General features: G+C 38.5%; 1 protein-coding gene across 2 annotated transcripts in view; it reads left to right on the forward strand.

Annotated features, from left to right (window-relative positions):
* The first annotated feature begins 760 nt into the window (after positions 1 to 760).
* The window catches only part of SLC22A3 (solute carrier family 22 member 3), a 118,272-nt gene continuing 98,846 nt past the window's right edge, over positions 761 to 20,186 (forward strand). For both annotated transcript variants that reach the window (XM_072409046.1, XM_072409047.1), the window contains exon 1: positions 761 to 1,494. In XM_072409046.1, coding sequence (XP_072265147.1) covers positions 1,075 to 1,494 — 420 coding nt within the window. In that variant the 5' untranslated portion in view covers positions 761 to 1,074. The remainder of the gene's footprint in view (positions 1,495 to 20,186) is intronic.

A 20,186-nucleotide genomic window follows, 5' to 3' on the forward strand; every position in this document is an offset into this window, starting at 1 on the left:
ATTCAATATTAGGCAGGACTAAAACAAGTGAAGCATGGTCTGTACCTCTTCCCCACACCTCCAAGATAACTCTGGGGCATTAAATTATATTTTATGGATAATCTCTGGAGTCTATACCGCTTAGATACCATTTTAAAACAAAATTCTTAAAACCTGCTACTTTTAGAGGCCTTGTGAGACAGGGAGAGAATTCTTTCCTTCGGTTCCAGTGTAAATCTGACCTCAAATTCGGACTTTAAGTATGGGGGCATGTAGTCTGATGCTGTGGCATTAAGCAAGCAATAGAGTACAAATAATGTATGTTGTGCAAAGTTTTTAAATCCTGTCAGGGTCATTTAAAGTCTTGTACAGATGGGATGCTTTTGGACACCATAGGGCCCTGGACAAATATGGAGAAAGGACGCCAAATGCACAGTGCTCCCTGTCCCCTGGTTTTGGGGAAAGTGAGTGCCCTGAGCAAATACCCATTTTGCCCTCCCTCCTTAGGAGTAAAAAATACCGTGGATTTAGTAAATAGGGACCACTACATGAGGTAAATTTATACTAATAAAAACAATATATACTTTGTGTTCTGTGCACTGTGTAAGATATAAAAAGTTTCCTTATTTTCACCGAATGCACCGAGCAGGCATGTAAGTAAACAAGGCAATGTGAAGTAATGTGGAGGTAGTGTGTGAAAGGATTGCACTGGAGCAGAGAGCCCTCCCTCTGCCTGGTCTGTACAGACAGCTGCCACTAGCCGGCCCTCTCCTCACGCTCATCCCCTCACTCCCGGCTGTTCTGTCCTACTGGGCGCACAAACGTGCTTGGCGCTGGACCACTGCAGCCCCCCTTCTGCCCCAAAGTTGATGCCAGATCTGTCGCAGCTACCGCCTGCTCTAGAGACAGCTCAGAGGTGGTCAGAAACAAGCATCGCACAAACTTCGCTGGTGTGTGACATCAACCTGAGAAGTACAGCCGCTCACATCTCTTTAAGGCATTCAGCACATGTTCCCTGGTATCTCCGACTGACTCCTCCATACAGTGGCACTGACCGGACAGGGTTCCAGCATCATTCTTCCTGCCAGGGACATCATGCCAACCTTTGATGAAGTTCTGCAGGAGGCTGGGGAGTTTGGAGGCTACCAGAAAAGGGTCTTCCTCCTGCTGTGCATGACTGGCATCACATTTGCATTCTCCTTTGTGGGGATAGTGTTCCTTGGACAAATCCCCGAGAGTTATTGGTGTAGGAGCTCCGAGGTGGCAGAAATCAGTAAGAACTGCCGCTGGAGCCCACAGGAGGAGAAGAACTATACAGTGCCCAGAGTAAAGGATGGACACAATGACCAAAGCTTGTGTTATACATATGACATTTCATGGAATGACACGACCTCTCCTATCAGCTGTACTAGTCCTTTGTATTCCTTCACCAACCACAGCCTGGAGCAGCTGCCACTGAAACCTTGTCAGGATGGCTGGGTATATGAGGAGTACAGAACCACCATCATCAGTCAGGTACTATACAACGCTATGGTATATGTGTGTGTGCATGAGCTGTGCCTACAGCTGATATACTATCACAGAACAACAGGTACCAGAAACCGGTCCTCTTTCCCAGTCACTGCTGATTTACCTGAATGTGTGTCCTGTTCTTGGCCCCTGGATACTGGAGCTGGGAATGATGGGTAGCAATGTGGCTGATTGCTAAGTGGTCATATATAGATATGTTACTTACACAAATAAATCCCAAGCATTCGCATATTCACTCATATCCATTCCTGTCTGAAGTCTTCATGTACCTTCTGCGGGTTAGACTTGGGGGTAACTTACCCCAGCCTAGTTTGCTGCAATTCAATAAATGTGCACATGTTGTTTTAGGGCAGCATTTTTATTGAACCTTGTTTTGTAATCCATCAACCTTTATGCATTCAGCCTAGAACCAAGGTAGTAAGGACCCTAGGAAGGCCAAAATTAATGGCACCATTTTGCATCAGCAAGTATTACCGCAACGTACTGCTGTGCACGGGACCTTAGAATTTCAGTCCTGTATGTGAACAGCCGTGGCATTAACTGTTTTATTGAGACCACGGCTATTACTGTTTGTGATGGGCCCATTAAATGTTTCCTTGCCCCTTTGTTCAAAGCTAATTCCTGTAGAGACACCACATATCATATACAGGTTCCTAAACTACAATTACATGAAAGTCAATGTCCATCCTTTTTTATTGAGGAAGCTGAGTAATTGAGTTAATTTGGGATAGTGTAAGGGAAGTTAGAAGCTCTGACAGGTTTTTACTGATGTTGGGTTTTCTTACAAAAATTTACCCTGACTTCCTGTTCTGCTGACATTTTACCAGACTTGGAGTAAGGGGAAATCTCCAAGGGCAATAGACACAATAAAATGTTTTCCGTTAGCAGAGTGAAATGATGCTACAATGGCCTTATAGAAGATTTTCCATTACTAAAACATCCCATATGAGATTTTTACACACCCTTATGTTGATTGGGAGATTTTTTTGCTTTTTCAGGGCGATTCCATTACAAGGAAAAAGACATTATTTTAAAAATAGGTAACAATTTGATATCTCAAATAAAAAAAAGAATAGAGCAAAAAATAAAACTTTTAGTATTAGAAAAAAATCCATGCCAACAGTCTCATGTCTTAATTATATTAAGAACACTACTACCCATGCATGATCTGTGAGAACCAGTCCATAATGCGTATAAATACAAATATATATAAATTGTAATCTGAATAGGATCCAGTTCCTAAATGATACTACGTGATTCACAGAATTGAGTCTGCTTTTCAGATATGCACAAAACACGTAATATATTTAAAAAGAAGATCCTATTTGCAAATCATCACAATTGATACAGATTATGGACTTTTTTTTTTGGGATGTTTGATGTATGACAGATCATACAAGGCTGATGTTGTTCTTATTATGTATGAGATATGCTGCTTTTGACATGGACTTGTAATACTATAAGGCACAGTTTCTCAACCAGGGTTCCTCCAGAGGTTGCTAGGAGTTCCTTCAGCAATGAACAATTTGTGACTTTCAGATCATTTTAACTGACACCAATGATCTTTTGGCTATCTGTAAGGGTGACATTCTTCCCACTGGCCAGCAATGTAGGATTTAGAGAAACACTGCTATAAGCATTGCTTTTTTATTTTTATTCTTTTCTTCATTTAGGTCATTAAATTGGTACTTGTTTTTAAATAATTTCTTAACCTGTAACTTGTATTAGGATCCCCCTAAAAAGCAAAAAATCCCATAATCAATATAAGAATGTGTAAATATTCTTGTATGAGATGCTATCTAATATATTTACTATTTTTGGGCATATTTTACCTTTCTCTCCTCTACTCACACCCATTAGCTGGTATTTTCCATTACTCCCTGGAACTAGTGTGGAAACAGTAAAAGCATTGTTGGGATGACAGGGTGTGAGGGTATTTCTCCCTAACGGAGCCCGGGATAGCAGTACAAACCAACAGTAGCTCCAATTCTTCCAATTGAAAACTTTAAAAAAAATAGTTTGATGTACACCTTAAATCTATGGTATTGCTACTTTTAATAATTACTTTGTATCCAGATAGTCCTGGGCCCCATAGCAATTGAATAGTCTGCTATCAATACACCCTTGAATGACACATTACCTTCATATGTGCATGCACTTTTAAATACTTATATGTAGTATTTGTGGAGTTGAGGATTGAAAAAAAAAAACAGTACTAAGGCTGGGTCTACATGAACGGTTTTAAAAACTCAACGTTCAACGTTATAAACGTTTCTACCACGTTTATATGCGTTTTTATGCACTTTTACAAGCGTTTTAAAGCTTAATTTTAAAACGTTAAAAACTTTTATAAACGTCTATGACGTGTTTTACAGTGAATTGCCGCGATGTGCCACAATTTTACACAAGCGTTTATAAAAGGTTTACTTTTAACCCTTTCAGGAAATGAGTACAGGGGTACATAAATTCCCTGAAAGGGTTAAAATGTGTAAAAAATTGGATGAGGCTTTATTGTTAAATTATTTTAATAAATGTGTGTGTTTGTGTAACGAAACTTTTTTTTACAGGTTATCTAACTGACAGGATGATTTCCATGGCTGCAATCATGACATGAGTACAGCCATGGGACTCCTCGTGACAGTGAGGGATCGCAGGGCACTAGGGGTTACATGAGGACAAGGCTCTCTATTCACCTCTAGTGCACTGTGATTGGCCGAGCTTTTACGTTTCTCAGCCATTCAGCACTAGACTTGAATGGGGAGCCTTGTGTCCATTCTTCTCTAGTGCTCTGTGATTGGCTGAGAAATAGGAAACCCTGATTACAGCTCAAGCATCATCAGGATTTCCCTTTCCTCAGCCAATCAGGGAGTGGAGCGCGTAGCAGAGCTCTGCTATGCTGAAAGCTCCGCTCCCCTGATTACTCCCGCAGCCCTAGAGGAGCTGTGACATGTGTTCTGTATCTGTAGCACATACTATAGCTCCTCTAGGGCTGCAGGAGCAATCAGAGGAGCGGAGCGGATTGCTCCACTCCCTGATTGGCTGAGGAAAGGGAAATCCTGATGATGCTTGAGCTGTCATCAGGGTTTCCTATTTCTCAGCCAATCACAGAGCACTAGAGATGAATGGGCACAAGGCTCCCCATTCAAGTCTAGTGCTGAAAGGCTGAGAAACGTAAAACCTCAGCCAATCACAGAGCACTAGGGGTGAATGGGGAGCCTTGTCCTCATTTAACTCCTAGTGCCCTGCGATTCCTCACTGTCACAGGGAGTCCCATGGCTGTGGTCATGTCATGATTGCAGCCATGGGAATCATCCTGTCATTGGGATAACCTGGAAAAAAAAAAGTTTAGTTACACAAACACACATACATTTAATAAAATATTTTAACATTAAAGCCTCGTCCAATTTTCTACACATATTTTAACCCTTTCAAGGAATGAGTAAGGAGTTTTATGTACCCCTGTACTCATTCCCCAGGGTGGGTGGAGGAGATCTGGGAGTCTCCTTAATAAAGGGGGCTTCCAGATTCCAAAGACTTGCTAAAAACCTTTTAAAAGTCCCATTGTTTTCAATGGAAGCTTTCATAAAAAGCTTAAAAACGCTTGCAAAAGCCTTCATTGAGTTCAATGGGAGCGTTTTCAAGCGTTTTCCCCTGTTTTCCTGTGTTTTAATTTTTTAAACATTGCAAGCAACGTTTAAGATAAAGCTTATAAACGTGCCTGAAGGAAACGTCTTAGTGTAGATTAGCCCATTGGAATGCATGAGGACTTCAAACATGGGCTTTAAAAGCCTCTAGGTAAACGCTGGGGAAACAGTCCGTGTAGACTAAGTCTAAAATAAATAACGATCTCTCATGGCATATGATATAAAGTAAAACATTTAAGAGGTCATATGTTCGTTGACACTAAAAACTACTTTCATGGTATTTGCATTGGATGTGTTTTGAATGCTTTTAAGATGAATTAGAGCAGTCATTCTCAAGCAGGGTTTTATGGAACCCCAGGGCTCGGCTATGGTTGCTACGGGTTACATGAGTCACCCTGTGAACAATTGACTTCACATTTGATTATGCCCACATAGTTCCAAGACCAGTGACACTTATGAGAGCCAGCAGCATGACACCAATTACACTGGGGAACAATTTTAAACAATTTTTTTGTTGAATTTTTAAGCCTTTTTGCACTAAAATAGGTATGCTGACCCAGAAAGTGCAGTTGGTTTTCTTCTATCACGTCAGTTTTTTTCTCTACCGCTTATATTAATGCAATTACAGTAGCGTGGATTTGTATAGACTGTTCATTTACATGCAAGACAATGTGGTCAGAGGTTGTGGGCTGGTCTACATAGTGAATAAGCAAAATTTATTTTTCCACCTACACACGTATTTCCTTTCTTTTCCGTCATGCCTGGCTTTGCTGTTTTTCGTCTTAAGTGCTTAAACAACCCTGATTCATTTTGTTATATCTTTGGCAGTTTCACCATTCCCAGTCAAAGGCCAAGCATCAGCACATTTGTAGAGCAAGCCATATTTCAAAGTTAAACTTGGTGATCAAGATAAGTCTTGTGCCCCTCATATTTGCCCTGATTTAATAAAGTTCCCCAAGCCTGGAGAGAATACACTTTCAACAGTGAAGCTGAGTAATTGAGCAAACCTGAAATGTATTTCCTGAAATCAAGCTATTTGTTAGCAAATGTTTTCAATCCTGGATCAGATCCATTCCAGGTTTGCTGGATCACCCAGCTTCACTGATTAAAGTGTATTCTCTCCAGCCTTGTAGAACTTTAATAATTTAGGGCCAAGGTATGCAAACAGTGTGTTGAGGGTTTACAGATGTGGACAAAGGAACACATGATAAGATGCCATTTGGTATACCTAAGGTTTGGCGAGAGCCAGGAGATCATTTCAGTGACTTACTTTTGTATTGTGAAAACTTTGGGATATATCAAGTAAAATAAATGTAACATAGAGTATCCTAGTCTACCATTGGCTATACACCCAGTGGCTCATTCAAATGAACTTCCAGTGCTGGTTTTTGTTACACTACCCTCTATTGAAGTACATAAATATGGTGATGAACTAGGTGACAACAATGATGAAGAAGTTGAAATTGAAGAGTACTCTGTTCGTAAGGAATTTCATCAGCATGAGTTAAGTGATTTGGCACGTGATTTGGGACTATCGAAGAAGGCTTCAGAACTCCTAACATCAAGACTGCATGAGAAAAACTTACTTGAAAAAGGAGGGAAGGTATTGTACTTTCAAACCAGAGAAATTGCATTTCTGCAGTACTTTAGAACTGACAGTGTCTTTGTGTATTGCCATAACATACCTGGTTTAATGGAAGAATTGGGAATTCCAATCTATAACTCAACTGAATGGCGACTATTCATCAATAACTCAAAGCAGAGCCTAAAGTATGTCCTCCTTCACAATGGCAATATATTGGGTCAATCCCAATTGGCCATTCAGTTTCTCCTTGTGAAGAATATGCAGACATAAAGAGATTCATTGAGTTGTTGCAATATCACCAACACAATTGGGTCATCTGTGTTGACCTTAAAATGGTATGCTTCCTTCTTGATCAGCAACACGGATGCACCAAAAATCCCTGTTATCTGTGTATGTGGGACTCATTTTGACATTTCCTAACCTGTCATTTGAAAAAATAAAGGCCGGTGTGTTTGGTGGTCCACAGATTCAGAAGCTCATCAAAGATGAACGTTTCATCAGGACAATGTCAGAAGTCGAAAAGAATGCTTGGTTATCATTCAAAGCCATTGTCAAGGACTTTCTTGGAAACACACAAGCAAATACTTACATGGAAATTGTTCAGAAACTCTTGGAGAGCTTCAAAATGCTTAGTTGCAATATGAGCATTAAGGTGCATTTTCTGCATAGCCATCTTTCTAATTTCATGGAAAACCTTGGTGCAGTCAGTGATGAGCAAAGTGAACCATTTCACCAAGATTTGAAGGTCATGGAAGGCCAGTATCAGGGTAGATGGGATGTGCATATGATGGTTGACTATTGTTGGAGCATCTAGTTTGATTGTCCTAACACTGAACACTCTAGGAAAAGCTATAACCGTAAATGTTTACCTTAACCGCTTACCCGATTACTTTTCAAATGTTTTCCTGTAAAAAAAATGTCATAGAGTAACAATAAATCCTTTGTATGAACAAAAGAAATTTAAATAGTACAGTCAAGTTATTATTTCAATATTTTTTCATTGTATGTAAAATTTGTTTGTTTTTTGAAAAAATGGAGGGTATCCTGTATCGTTAAAACTGGATGTGATGGCAAAAAACTGGGGCCATTTCTGGATTCATCACCCAAAAATTTTTAAAAAACAAGTGTAAGATCTAACTCAACAAAAACATGCGTTCTCCAGTGTTTTCTTGATCTTTCTGAAAGAGTGGTATTCTGTCCACCACTGCAAGATTTCTTCCCTGTAAACACTGATATAAGGTGCAAATTTTTCCACTGATCTCTAATCAATTGGTTTTTCTTAGTGTTTTCCCAAAATTTCTTTAAAGTTCTTTAGGAGTTCCTTTGGGGTAAAAAGTCTGAGAAAAGCTGAGTTAGAAGGTTTGTACCAGTTAAAGATCTTTGTCTAAAAGTGTACAAATATAGTACTTAACTGACTGACTCGTGGGTAGGGCAGTTATGCTGGTAATGAGTGGTCAGCAAGATATTCATTTTTGTTTTCTTTTTCATGGACAATATGGAGATTCCCTAAAATGGATCTCCAATGGTTTTGGTTTTGTATAGGATTTTACACATTTTTTTGTGTGGTCACTGGGACAGAAATGAAGAAAATCTCCCTATGAGATATAGGCAACAATAACATGCTCTAGTAGTTGAAGAAGAGTTATAACCTCTGTCAGGTTTTTATTGCAAGTGTCCCATTGGGATGTGTTTCTTTGTAGTCGCAGGGATAGAAACTCTTTCTAGTATGTTTTAAATCTTTTAAATTCATTACCATCACAGCTTGATATATACAGCGGAAATGAGTATGTATATGTGTGGATTACTTGGGGTGTTACCACCATCTGGTGTAAATCTTTTGTCAAAAGTCCTTTTTGAAATATATTTATTGAAAAAACATTGACCTGTTCCAAACTTATTACCCCTGCTGTACAATTTTCTTGGCCAGCTAAAAAAATTAGTTTGTTCACTGCCTCCACAACACAAAAGGCACATGTGCAGTGTTCCACAGAAATAGTGATAGACACAGGCAAAGAACTAGAATAGACACCCTGAATTAAACTTTTGTATTGAATAAAGGAACTCGACCAATTAGGAGACATAAAAGATGGAGTTTGATGAAATCAGAAGCTTTTTAAAGAAGGTAGGTAATACACACAGTAACACAAACACTGAAGATTTGCTTACACACACTGCAGTGTGCTGCAAGAAATAGGTTTTATTGTGTGTAGGTATTAGGCACTCTATTCAAAATAAATTGCCTGTCAAAGCACAAAAATGGTAGTACAGCGCTTGTTTTTGCACTTTACCACAGCTGCATTATATTGTAGAAATACATTTGACTGATAAGTTTGAATTATTGTGGGTATGCATTCCAACCCATATCCACAGTGCAGTACTTCACTTTACTGTTAGAGTGTGATTGAGCCCTGCTGCAAACACACTTAGTAACACAAACACTTAGTTTGCAACCACTTGACTTGTGCTATACATAGTATGTACACATAAAAGAGAATCAGGGTAGCAGTGACCATAATATAATTTCATTTAATGCAGGGTTGTCAAGCTCAAATACACAGAGGGACGAAATGAAAAACTTAAGACCAAGTCGGGGGCCAAACTTGAAAATGTATTGAAAAATTGAGGATGTTTTTCCTTCTCATTAGATATAAAACATTTTCATATGGAAACAAAGAGGTTTTGCTTAACATTCAATCTGGAACAAGCCTATATTAGAGAAAGAGGCCTAAGAATTTTTTTAAAATTTTATTTATGAAAAAATCTTATGCCTCTTTATTTGTAGCCTTCTGATTTAAATTTCAATGGTAACATTTTAGCACAGGCTAACAATAATATTAACAATTTTCTTTTATGAAAATCCAACAATTCAAGTCCATGCCTTGGAGTAGCAAGGAAAACTACATGAAGAAAACATTTATTCTTTTATTTAGCATTATAGAATACATGTTTGTGCACAAAGCTGAGGGTCTCAGGACAGCAGCAGAAGGGGAATATTTGAATGATTATATTTGCAAACAGTGGGATATAATAAAACAATATACATTTTCTTTATTTTAAAATGTGAAGTCAATTACTCTGTATATATATTCCAATGTCTGTAAAAATTTATTATGCCGCCCAGTGCTGGGATCATGGCACAAGTCAGGTTTTCCCGCTGTTTGTGTCTGTTGCATTTAGCGTTTAAGCATATATAAATGGCCATAAATGCTATGCTTAGTGAGATTAGGCAGTTAGGATTTAGAAAATATGTTAGTTTATACTTACTACGCTTTCAAAGTGATTTTGGAATTCAAATAAGACTTTTCCATAGACGCAAGTGATGCTGCTACTACAATTCCCAGCATTACATGCATCTATAGAACAGTCCAATGCGGGGCCACGCATAGGCCGCTGGTCTATAGATGCCAGTGATGCCGGGAATTGTGCTAGCGGCATCACTCACTGCAATCCGTAGTAGCGGCGGGCCTGCTGTAATTAATTTTAGAAATTATTTTGGGGGCCAAAAAAAAGACGTTTCGGGCCAGATTTTGACACCCCCTGCCCTAGAATATGACCTAGGCCAAACTCCAGATACCTAGACAATGCTTTGAGCAGAAATACAACTAAGACTCGAATAGATGCGTTGAAAACTGCGAAGGGGCGGCATAGCGACTAGCACTCTTCCCTTGCATTGCCAGGGTCTTGGGTTTAAATCTTGAGCAGGACACAAGTATAAATTTTCTCTCCCAAATTACAAAACCACACTGCTGGTCAACTTGGCTTTTCTCCAAAAAAAATGCCTTTAGATTGTGGTAGTAACAAAAGATTGTGAACCCCTCTGTGGAAATCTGTAAAGTGCTGCATAATATGTCAGTATAAATGCGTGATAATGATGGGGAGACTTATAGCAGGTCAAATTCAGTTACTTCCATTGCTTGTTTTAAAAAATGCCTTTATTTGTTATTAATGATTATAGAGCTGCATTAGTTTGTATCCTTTATATCTGTAGGCTTTACCTATGTACTTTTATGCTCCCTTTATTGCTAATGCATAGTGGTCATCAACATTTGTGCTACAAGCACTGCATCACTGTTGTTCTGGAATGTTACAATCAACAAAACAAAATTAAAAACTATACTAAATGGAAATAAATAATGTAGGATTTGTGTGTGTATTTTTCTAATATTATTCACAAATTGGTGTTTATATGTGTAACAAACACTTGGGAGATGTTTTGGTAAAAATTATCTTATTGGGTCCTGGTTTGATAACATTTTTTGAATTATATCCTTGAGTAAAAAAACTTATTTAGGAACCGTTGCTCAATGCAAGTACAAATTTCAAGTACAAAAGTACAAAATCAGCCATATTGGGTAGCATGACATTTATAGCATGACTAGCCCATAGTGGCTTCCACTAGTCATTGATGAAGTATCAGCCTGTGCCTTGTGGTGCATGGTATCTTCATTACATATTCCTAGTATGGCAGTGTTTTTCAACACGGGTTTGGAAAACCCTAGGGTACCTCCATAAGTTGCTAGGGGTTCCTTGAACAATGAGCAATGTGTTCTTCTCAGGTCAGTTACCACAGAAACAGAAATAGTTTTTTCATCTATAAGGGTGCAATTTCTCCCACTGGCCAGCAATGTAAGAGACATTCTTCCCACTCACCACCACATTATTGTACCGTGAGCTGTGGATATAGAATTTATAGTAGGGGTTCCTTATAACCTGAAAGTTATTTCAAGCATTCCTTGAATGTAAAAAGGTTGAGAAAGGCTGAGCTATACTGTATCTGCATTTCCGGTACAGTTTGCGTAACACACATTTTGCTTGGCATGTGATCAGTATGTCTAAATAGAAAATTGTAAACATTACCTATGTATGTTTAACCTATGCATATTTTTTTTATTCAAGGTATACTGCTGTACCATCTATGTTGGGGCTCTGTTAGTGTTAGTTTGTGGTTGAAGATTGCAATGGCTTTTGGGCTAGGACTATTTTTTTGGTTTAACATTATTTAACACTGGGGGCTGTATTTCTTTTTTTTCTTTTTGGGATTGACAACACTGTTTTATGCCTTCAAAGCTAACAGTTTTGGCTCTGCACACTGATATCTATTGTGGTTCATATATATATAGTGTGCTCCTTCTTTTCACCCTCATTAACAGAATTGTTACGTTAATAAAATTGTTGTGTGTTTTACCAGTGATTTCCTTAGTGGGAATCTGTGTCTTACTACACAATGCAGACAAATAATAGCTGGTGGAAGGGGTTTAACTAACTTAAAAACAGAAGACAGCCATAGGTAATTGCCTCAAGTAATGATAAAAAGCCTTCTTTGACCAAAATCCAAAAAAATTAGCTAATATGCTGGATGTCCTCTAGCCATTACTCCAGATTCTAAGTTTACTGTGTGCACTGAAATCTGACTAAACATTTTTTGGTATAGAAGAAAGCCTGTTGTATTGTGTCAGGCCGAAGGCAAGGCTCAGCTTTGAAGTATATCAAACTGCTAATTCTAAGATCTTCTCTAAATCCTTGAGCTGTTGGCAACACCAACTTTGGATTTACCTTTTGCTATTGTCCCTGATCACAGTAGTTATCAAGGCAATTAAAGAGAAACCATTTCCCCAAAGGCAAGCTAAAAATTTAAGATTTAGTTTTTAGTTAATCTCATTAACTGGGTATGGTGAAGGCTAGGCTTTTATTCCTAATTCTTTTCTCTAAAAAATGCTTTCCTTTGCCAATGCAAGAATAGATGCATTTGTAAAGATATGCTCTTTTAAAGGAGCAGAAAGTAGGAGCAAGCCAAATGGGGCGTGGAAGACCATTCCAGATAGTCGGGGCACCTCTAGAAAAGTCTTGGAGCCATGCATGTGATGGGGTTATGAGAGAGGAAGTCATTATTAGAAGAGAGGGGCTTGGGGTGTATTTTTGTATCAGGTCAGAAAGGTAAGTGGGAAAAGAACTGTGGAGGGATTTGAAGGCATAGCGCAGGAGCTTGAATTTGATTCTAAGGTGAAATGGAAGCCAATGAAAAGAACTACAAAGAGAGGAAGCAGATAAGAAGTGGTGGGAAGGATGGATAAGTCTGGCTGCAGCATTCATAATAGATTGTAGAGGAGAAAGTCAGGTTAGTGGACTACCAGAGAGGTGGATGTTAGTGTTCCAGAGGAGAGATGATAAGAGTGTGTACAAGGAGTAAATTGGGAAAAGGGAAGGGCAAAATGTGGCAAAGGGAAGGGCAAAGGTGACGTCAAGGCAACATGCCTGATGGGAGGGACGAATAGCCATGTTATTAACAGTCAGGAATATGTCAGGGGGAAGATGATGAGTTTTGTTTTATCCAGGTTGAGTTTCAGATATTTGTCTGCCATCTATGGTGAAATGGCTGACAGGCAGCATAAAACCTTATTATGGACTGAGGGAGACAAGTCAGGAATGGACAGATAGATTTAAGTGTCATCAGCATACAGATGGTACTGTAAACCAAAGGAGGATATGAGGCTACCGAGTGAGGAGGTGTAGATTAGATGTAAGATGTAAAGGGGTGGTCAGTGTCAAAATCTGGGAGGAGTAGGGAAAAGTTGCCTTGTGACTTAGCTCTGATGAGGTTGTTGGACACTTTACTAAGCGCTGTTTTGGTGGAATAGGCAGCTCAAAAGCCAAACTGGGATGGATCACAGAGAGAGTTTGAAAACATATAGGAGAAGGGAGATGGGACAGTAGCTAGAAGGAAGCAAGGAGTCTAGTGAGGGTTTCTTCAGGATAGGGAGAATAATGGCATGTTTGAAAACTGAGGGGTAGATGCCAGTAGAAAGGGAGATGTTAAATAGTTTGGTTACTGTAGGAGCAAGGCTGGAGGAATGGTCACAGAGTAGATCAGAAGGAATTGGGTCAAGCGGGCAGGTAGTAGATGGCGATGATGAGAGAAGATAGGAGACTTCACCCACAATAACAGGGCTGAGGGAAGTTGGTGATGATTTACAGGTGGAAGAGGTGGATATGGTTGGAGTGGCACGGTGAGCAGAGACATTGTGTCTGAGTGTGACAATTTTATCTATAAAGTAGGTGGCCATATTTTGGGCAGAGAAGCTAGTTGTGAGGGGAGCAGGTGTGGGGTTTAGGAGAGATTCAGTTGTTGAGAAGAGGCTGCGAGGGTTGGAACCCTGAAAAGATACGACAGCGGAAAAATTAGTTTGCTTGGCGATAGTGAGTTTACAGTTAAGGTTTTGTAGTTTGGCTTTGCAGTCCATGAAGTCAGTGCTGAGACCAGATTTCCTCTACTTGCATTCAGCGTCACTCAGCTGTAGATGTTTGGTGTGATTGTTGTGCCAAGGTTGGGGGTTAGCAGGACGGGGGTTGTGGAAGGTGGCAGGGGCAAATTTATCTAGGGCCAAAAAAAGGGTGTAGTTGAATTGAGTGGCAGCTTTATGTGGAGATTATATTTTAGGAATAGTGAGGGTTAGGGACATAGGGCAGTTTGAGAATAGGTTGTGGTCAAGGTTACGGATATCTCTCTGCCATTAACTGGGTTTCGGATGTGGCAATGGAGGGCAAGAATTAGTTAGGATGAAGGTTAGGAGGTTGTGGTCAGAAAGGGGAAATAGCGAGTTTTCAAGGTGGGTGAGATTGCATAGTTTGTAAAATACCAGGTCCAGCGATGTGTATGGGGCGTTTATATTCTGTGTCCATCCAAAGGAGGAGGTAATAGTGAGCAGTTTGGATAAGGAAGGCTGGTTGGGGTGATCCACTGCAACAGTCACTGAGAATGAGGTAGGGCAAGTCATGGGAAAGGTAGACAACAGCAACAATGAGAGGAAGGGGGTGGAAAAGTTGGATGGAATGCACTTCAAACAAGTTGAAAATGGGAGAGGGTGGGGTGGGAAGCACTTTGTATGTACAGTTGGGGCAGAGAATGAGACCCACACCACCACCTACTCTGTTGCCAGGTCTAGAGGTATGTGTGAAGTGCAAGCCTCCATAGTAGAGTGCAGCAGCAGAGGCAGAGTCTAAAGGAGGAAGACCACATTTCAGTGAGAGCCAGGAAGTTCAGGGATTTAGATAGGATGTAGATAGGGGTTAGTTTATTGCTGACAGATCTGTCATTCCATATACTGCCAGAGAGAGGGGGTAAGAATTTTTGAGTTTGGTGAATGAGGTTAGGAGGAGGGAGTAGCTTGCTGAAAGGGTAGGGAAGAGAGATACAGTGTGTGTGTGTGTGTGTGTGTGTGTGTGTGTGGGGGGGGGATGAGATGTCACCAGCATTTGTAGCAATAGAGAAAAAAGGTGCAGGAGAGCGTAGGAGCAGGGAGACAAAGAGTTAACAGAGTGGGGATGAGGAGAGGGAAAAGAACCAGCAGAATGTGAGAATGTGTAGAGGGTGAATGAAACAAGCTAACAGTTAATAGTAAATCATGAGAGTACATTAGACAATGTGGCAAACTGTGAGAAGCAGCTGTAGTAAGGATTGTAGTGAGGCATACAACTGTACATATATAGAGCTGTCACCAAATGAGGTCTGTCAACTTTTTATATCTTGAAGAAGTAGGTAGCATATGTACATAGTGTGATGTATACTATAGGACTCCATATATAAAACAGGGAATCAGACATTCCCTCAAACATTCCCTCTTGTGAATCTTCTAGGTCCATGATTTACAATGGCAGTAACTGATTACCACCAGAGAATGTTTTAGAAAATACCTGATTCCTTGAGAGCCCATAGACTTGTAGGTGTTGCAGTTTTAATTTCTGCCAGCAGTATTTGTGGCATTTAAAGTGTAAATGTTAAAAAAAAAAACAACCAAGCAAAAGTGGAGTTGTTGCCCACTACTGGTAATTGGATTCCTTTTTGCATTTGGAATATGAACATACGGTAGTTGAGTTAAAGCTCTATCTTTGTTGAGTTTTTATACATTTGCTCAACTGACATTTCCCCAATAAATATTCCCTCATTTTTCTGCTTGAAAATACATGGGTTCAAAACGAATAAACAAGTCTTCAAAGTCTTAAATTGGCATTACATAATGACTCCATCCATATGATTGTAGTGTCCCCCTGGAAACAGATTCCGCATAACGTAAGTTTGGGTGTTTTCCTAATGTGACAGGATTTAACATTAGTAAGACACTCTTTAATGTGTTAGACAAAAAAACAAACATGTTATTTCCTAATTACTTTACATCAAGGGTTACTGTGAAAATATAATAGATAATTAATATAATTTAGAATATAAAAGATAATAAATAATTGGTTTGGCACAGTGCCCAAAAAACCCAAACCTTGATACACAGCTAAATCTGTAGGTCAAAGGCATCTAAAGAAAATTGGAATGTTCTCTTAAAATTCCCCAATTAAACTATATAATGGGCCATTTGTTGAAAAATGTGGTATGGTTTTCAAAGGAAAATCAGGAGTAAACTGGTTCGGTATATGGCTACTCTTAGTTCAAATAGACAGAGAAAACTTTAAATATGTGGACACATTTCCTTTTGGGTATGCAGGCTTAATAACACAAGCAAGTGGTTTTGCTGCCAAAGTCATGTGAAATTCAGTTGTCAAGGTAACATAAGTTCCTATATTTCTATCTTGATAGGTACCTTTTAAGACATCATGTTATTAATTTGTTTAGGCCAGTGTTTCTTAACCAGGGTTTCTTCTAAGGTTGTTGGGTTCCTTGAGCAATTAGCAATTTGTGCCCCTCAGATCAGTTTAAGTGACACCAATGATCTTTTTGGCTACCTGTAAGGGTAACACTGTTCCCACTAGCCAATAATGTAAGTGACATTCTTCCTATTGATCACTATGCTAATTTACAGTGAGCAGTAGATAAGGTAATTATAGAAGGGATTACCTGAGGTCTTAAGAAAATTATTTCAAGGGTTCACCTTGTTAAAAAGGCTGGTTTAGGCCAACAGGTTATATTGTGTAAAAACAATGTGCATACTCTGCTTATATGTGTGTTTATGGGAATGGAAGGTGTAGCATAGTAGACTATCAACAGATTCCTGAGAACAGTAGTAACACTCCAGCAGGGTTAATTTATCCTTCCATCAAGATCACTCAGCCAATAGCTGTTTGTAGATATTACAGTATACACATGGACAAATGGTAAGTTACAGATCCAAGCATTGATGGCTTAATCGAATGATAATAATGTTAATGTCAATTAGCATTTAATTAACAATTAATTAATGTCAATGCCTGCTCCCTCTTTCCTGAGTAGAAAAAAAGCATTGTGTGTTGCATGTAGCAGATGCATTTACCAGTATCTTTATGTTTTTAGTTAGTTTATGATAATGGTTAAAAAATATCATATTTAGCAGTAGTGCCTTACAAAACATTAGGAAATTATTAATTTACTACTCCCTGCATGGTGTTTAGTTGTGTGCATGTTTGAAGAAGTAAAAGATTTTGTGTGTGGTTAAAGGTGTCAGGATTTTAAGCTGTCAGACATCAATGGAGCAATAAATGAATAAAGCACATGTATTTTGGCATGGCACAGCAGGAGTAAGGGTTGTGCACTTGTTATGTGCAATAATGTTTGACATATCCTTGTGGAATAAATCACCAAAAGATTCCGTAAAAACGGTCCATCTTGGTGACTGGATGGTTTTACCCATTGTACTGAAGATGTTCTGTGAGTTTGTAACTCTCCCATTGGTATCAAGGAAATGGTTATTTAAGTGGAGTAGAGATTGAGTAGTAATGAACGTTAAATGTTGTGATAATTTTTTTTATAAAAAATCATTTTCTGCCTAACCAGACACATTAATAAAATGAAGCTTGGTCGATTTTGGAAGGAAGTTGCAGTTTCTACCACTACAACACAGCATGTAAACATCACACTAAAAAGGTCCTTGATATTAACTTCCAGAAAGCAATAGCAGAAGGCGTGTTACATGCAGACATCAACTAAGCCTAACAATTAGGTGCTAACTTATAGGGCTTATACATTTCCAAATGCACTATGACTAAATAGCAGGAGCAGTCCAATAGAAGAACTTCAGCTATCATTTATTACCTTCACATTTCTGGTACAAAAATATAGGATCAGTGCACAACACGCTCAATGCCTTAATGTAACATGCCATTTGTTTGATGCCTTTATATACCAAAATGTTTTAATCCTATCATAGGCATTTTATACCCCAATAAAAGGAAATTCATGTAATAGTATTCTTTCTGTATGGGATCTAATGGTAACCATGAATAAATAAACAATTGTGCACTATATTTCCAAAAGCCACTACAAATTTCTTTGACTTTATGCTAAAAAGCTCTGAAATTTGCCTATTCATTTCATCCAATACAAAAATTGATTCTTTTTGAAGCAGCAAACACTACTACATTCACTAATATTTTCCTGCTTTCTCATCTAGAAAGTGCAGTGAAGATCAGAGAGAAGTGAACTGCACAGAAAAAAGTGATCCTTTCCAAAATAAAAATGAATCCAACTTAAAACTGTCTCTGCTTTAATATAGTAAAGCTATTCAAAACTAAAGTGTCTTGCCAAGAGAACATATTTTTCTTAAGCAGGCTCTTAGCCAAAAGGGATTTCCTGCTTCCTACTTGAACTACCTTTTAGAATAAATTCATATATTTAGGCATGTTGTTAAAGCAAGGGCAGATTGACTGCAGGCCATTAATATCTTTGATGATACAGTGCCAACATTCTTCACCAACATGTAAAGCAACTGTGAAATGTTACCTGGGCCTAAGATGTGTGTGTATATAGAGCATCGCAATGTGGAAGGAACACATCCTGTAATATTCATTGTTCATACTACAAGATCTAGCACAGACAACTATCCTGCAAACCCTTACTTAGAAGTATCCAAGCATATAATGGTTTGCTGCTCTTTTTTGCTGCAGTCTTGTTTTAGGGCTGTCTATCATATAATTTGTTTTGCAGTTGACCAAGCAAAAGTATACTAATTCCATTGAACGTTTGATCTTATTACAATATTGTGAAGCAGTCTTCTAGTTACATGACTGTTGTTTTCCTGAAGAACTTAATAGCTTCAGTGAACTGAAAACTAGTTCAAATAGTGGAAGATCCTGGGAAGCGTTTGAACTATTCTTTTCAAGACAAACTTACAACCAATTTTTTAGCAATTATTTGCATTTACTGGGTCTGAATTTGTAAAGCCAGTTCCTTCAGGACATAATAAACATGATTAAAAAAACATAAGACTCAAATTTACAAAACAGTCATAGATTCTTGGATCATCCAAAAGAACAATTTCACATGTTTAGAATATACTGGTGACCGAGTGAGAATAAAGTAGTAAGTACACTAAGTGTTGCCATCCCAGTTTACCATGAGTGAAATAGAGAAATGCAGAAAGGCCCCAGCATCCAGCATCTGACTTTGACTTTGACTCTTACTTTGACTTTGAGTTTAGTCTCTGTGTGAAGGACCTTAACATTAGCAAAAAAAATTTTTGTTTAATAATGAACTGATTTAACAAATAAACACGTGTTCCTTTGTGTACGCAATAATTTCAGCCCATTACTGCCTACATTTTGGAAGCCATTCCAGATTGACAAGCTAAGATGTTTCTGTCCATACCAGGAAAGAAGGTGGAATATGTGTTTATAGGTCATTCAGTTCTATCTTTGTGCTGATACAAAGAAAAATACCCACACAAAAACTACAAAAAAACAAAACACAAATTCGAATAACTTATTGTAAACTAATCCCAATTATATGTATATATAAAGTTCTTGTTTACCTTAAGTTCAAATAGGTGTTTGTCAACCACATGGGTCTAAGATCCAAAAAGGATAGCTAGAGGAGACTTTGCCTTTTTAACTGTAGATTAAAACACCTCACATTTTACATGTTTACAGCTGCCTTGGCTGGTATAACTTTAAAGGAAATAATACACAAATACAATTTTATTACTCTGCTTCCAAAAAATCCTATTGTTTCAGTATATGTTTTTAAAATTGTTTAGCATCTGTTTTTACTTATCAGTTAATGTAGAGAGTGCATACACTCTTTTGCTAATGACTTAAATATTATCATGACTGCACAGTTAAAAATTGAAGTTTAATCTGTTTAAATTTATCTTTCCACTGTTCTTCCCCATCTAACCTCAATAACATCCAAATGAAATGTTTCTGTTTTCATTAGAATTATGGCTTGTGGAAAGGACTGGCAGGGTCCTGGAAACAGTAAGCCATGTGGTGCTAGGCCTCAAAAGGTAAAAGAACTGGAATCAATGAAAAAAAGTAGTGGGCCAGGGACAGTGAGGATAGGAAGAAAGTTGCTAGATGATGCTGGATGTCCTCCAGCTAGGAAATGATGCAGGCTATCAGGCCTGCTTCAGCTTCTAATACACACTTTGAGAAACATTAGTTCACAGAAATCAGAGTAAGCAATTTTAGTATAGGAGAGAATCCTGTACAACTTATAAAATGGAAGGTAAGGCTCATGGTGGTCTTTACCATATTGT

Source organism: Pyxicephalus adspersus, chromosome 4, assembly GCF_032062135.1.
Source record: "Pyxicephalus adspersus chromosome 4, UCB_Pads_2.0, whole genome shotgun sequence".
NCBI classification, from domain to species: Eukaryota; Metazoa; Chordata; class Amphibia; order Anura; family Pyxicephalidae; genus Pyxicephalus; species Pyxicephalus adspersus.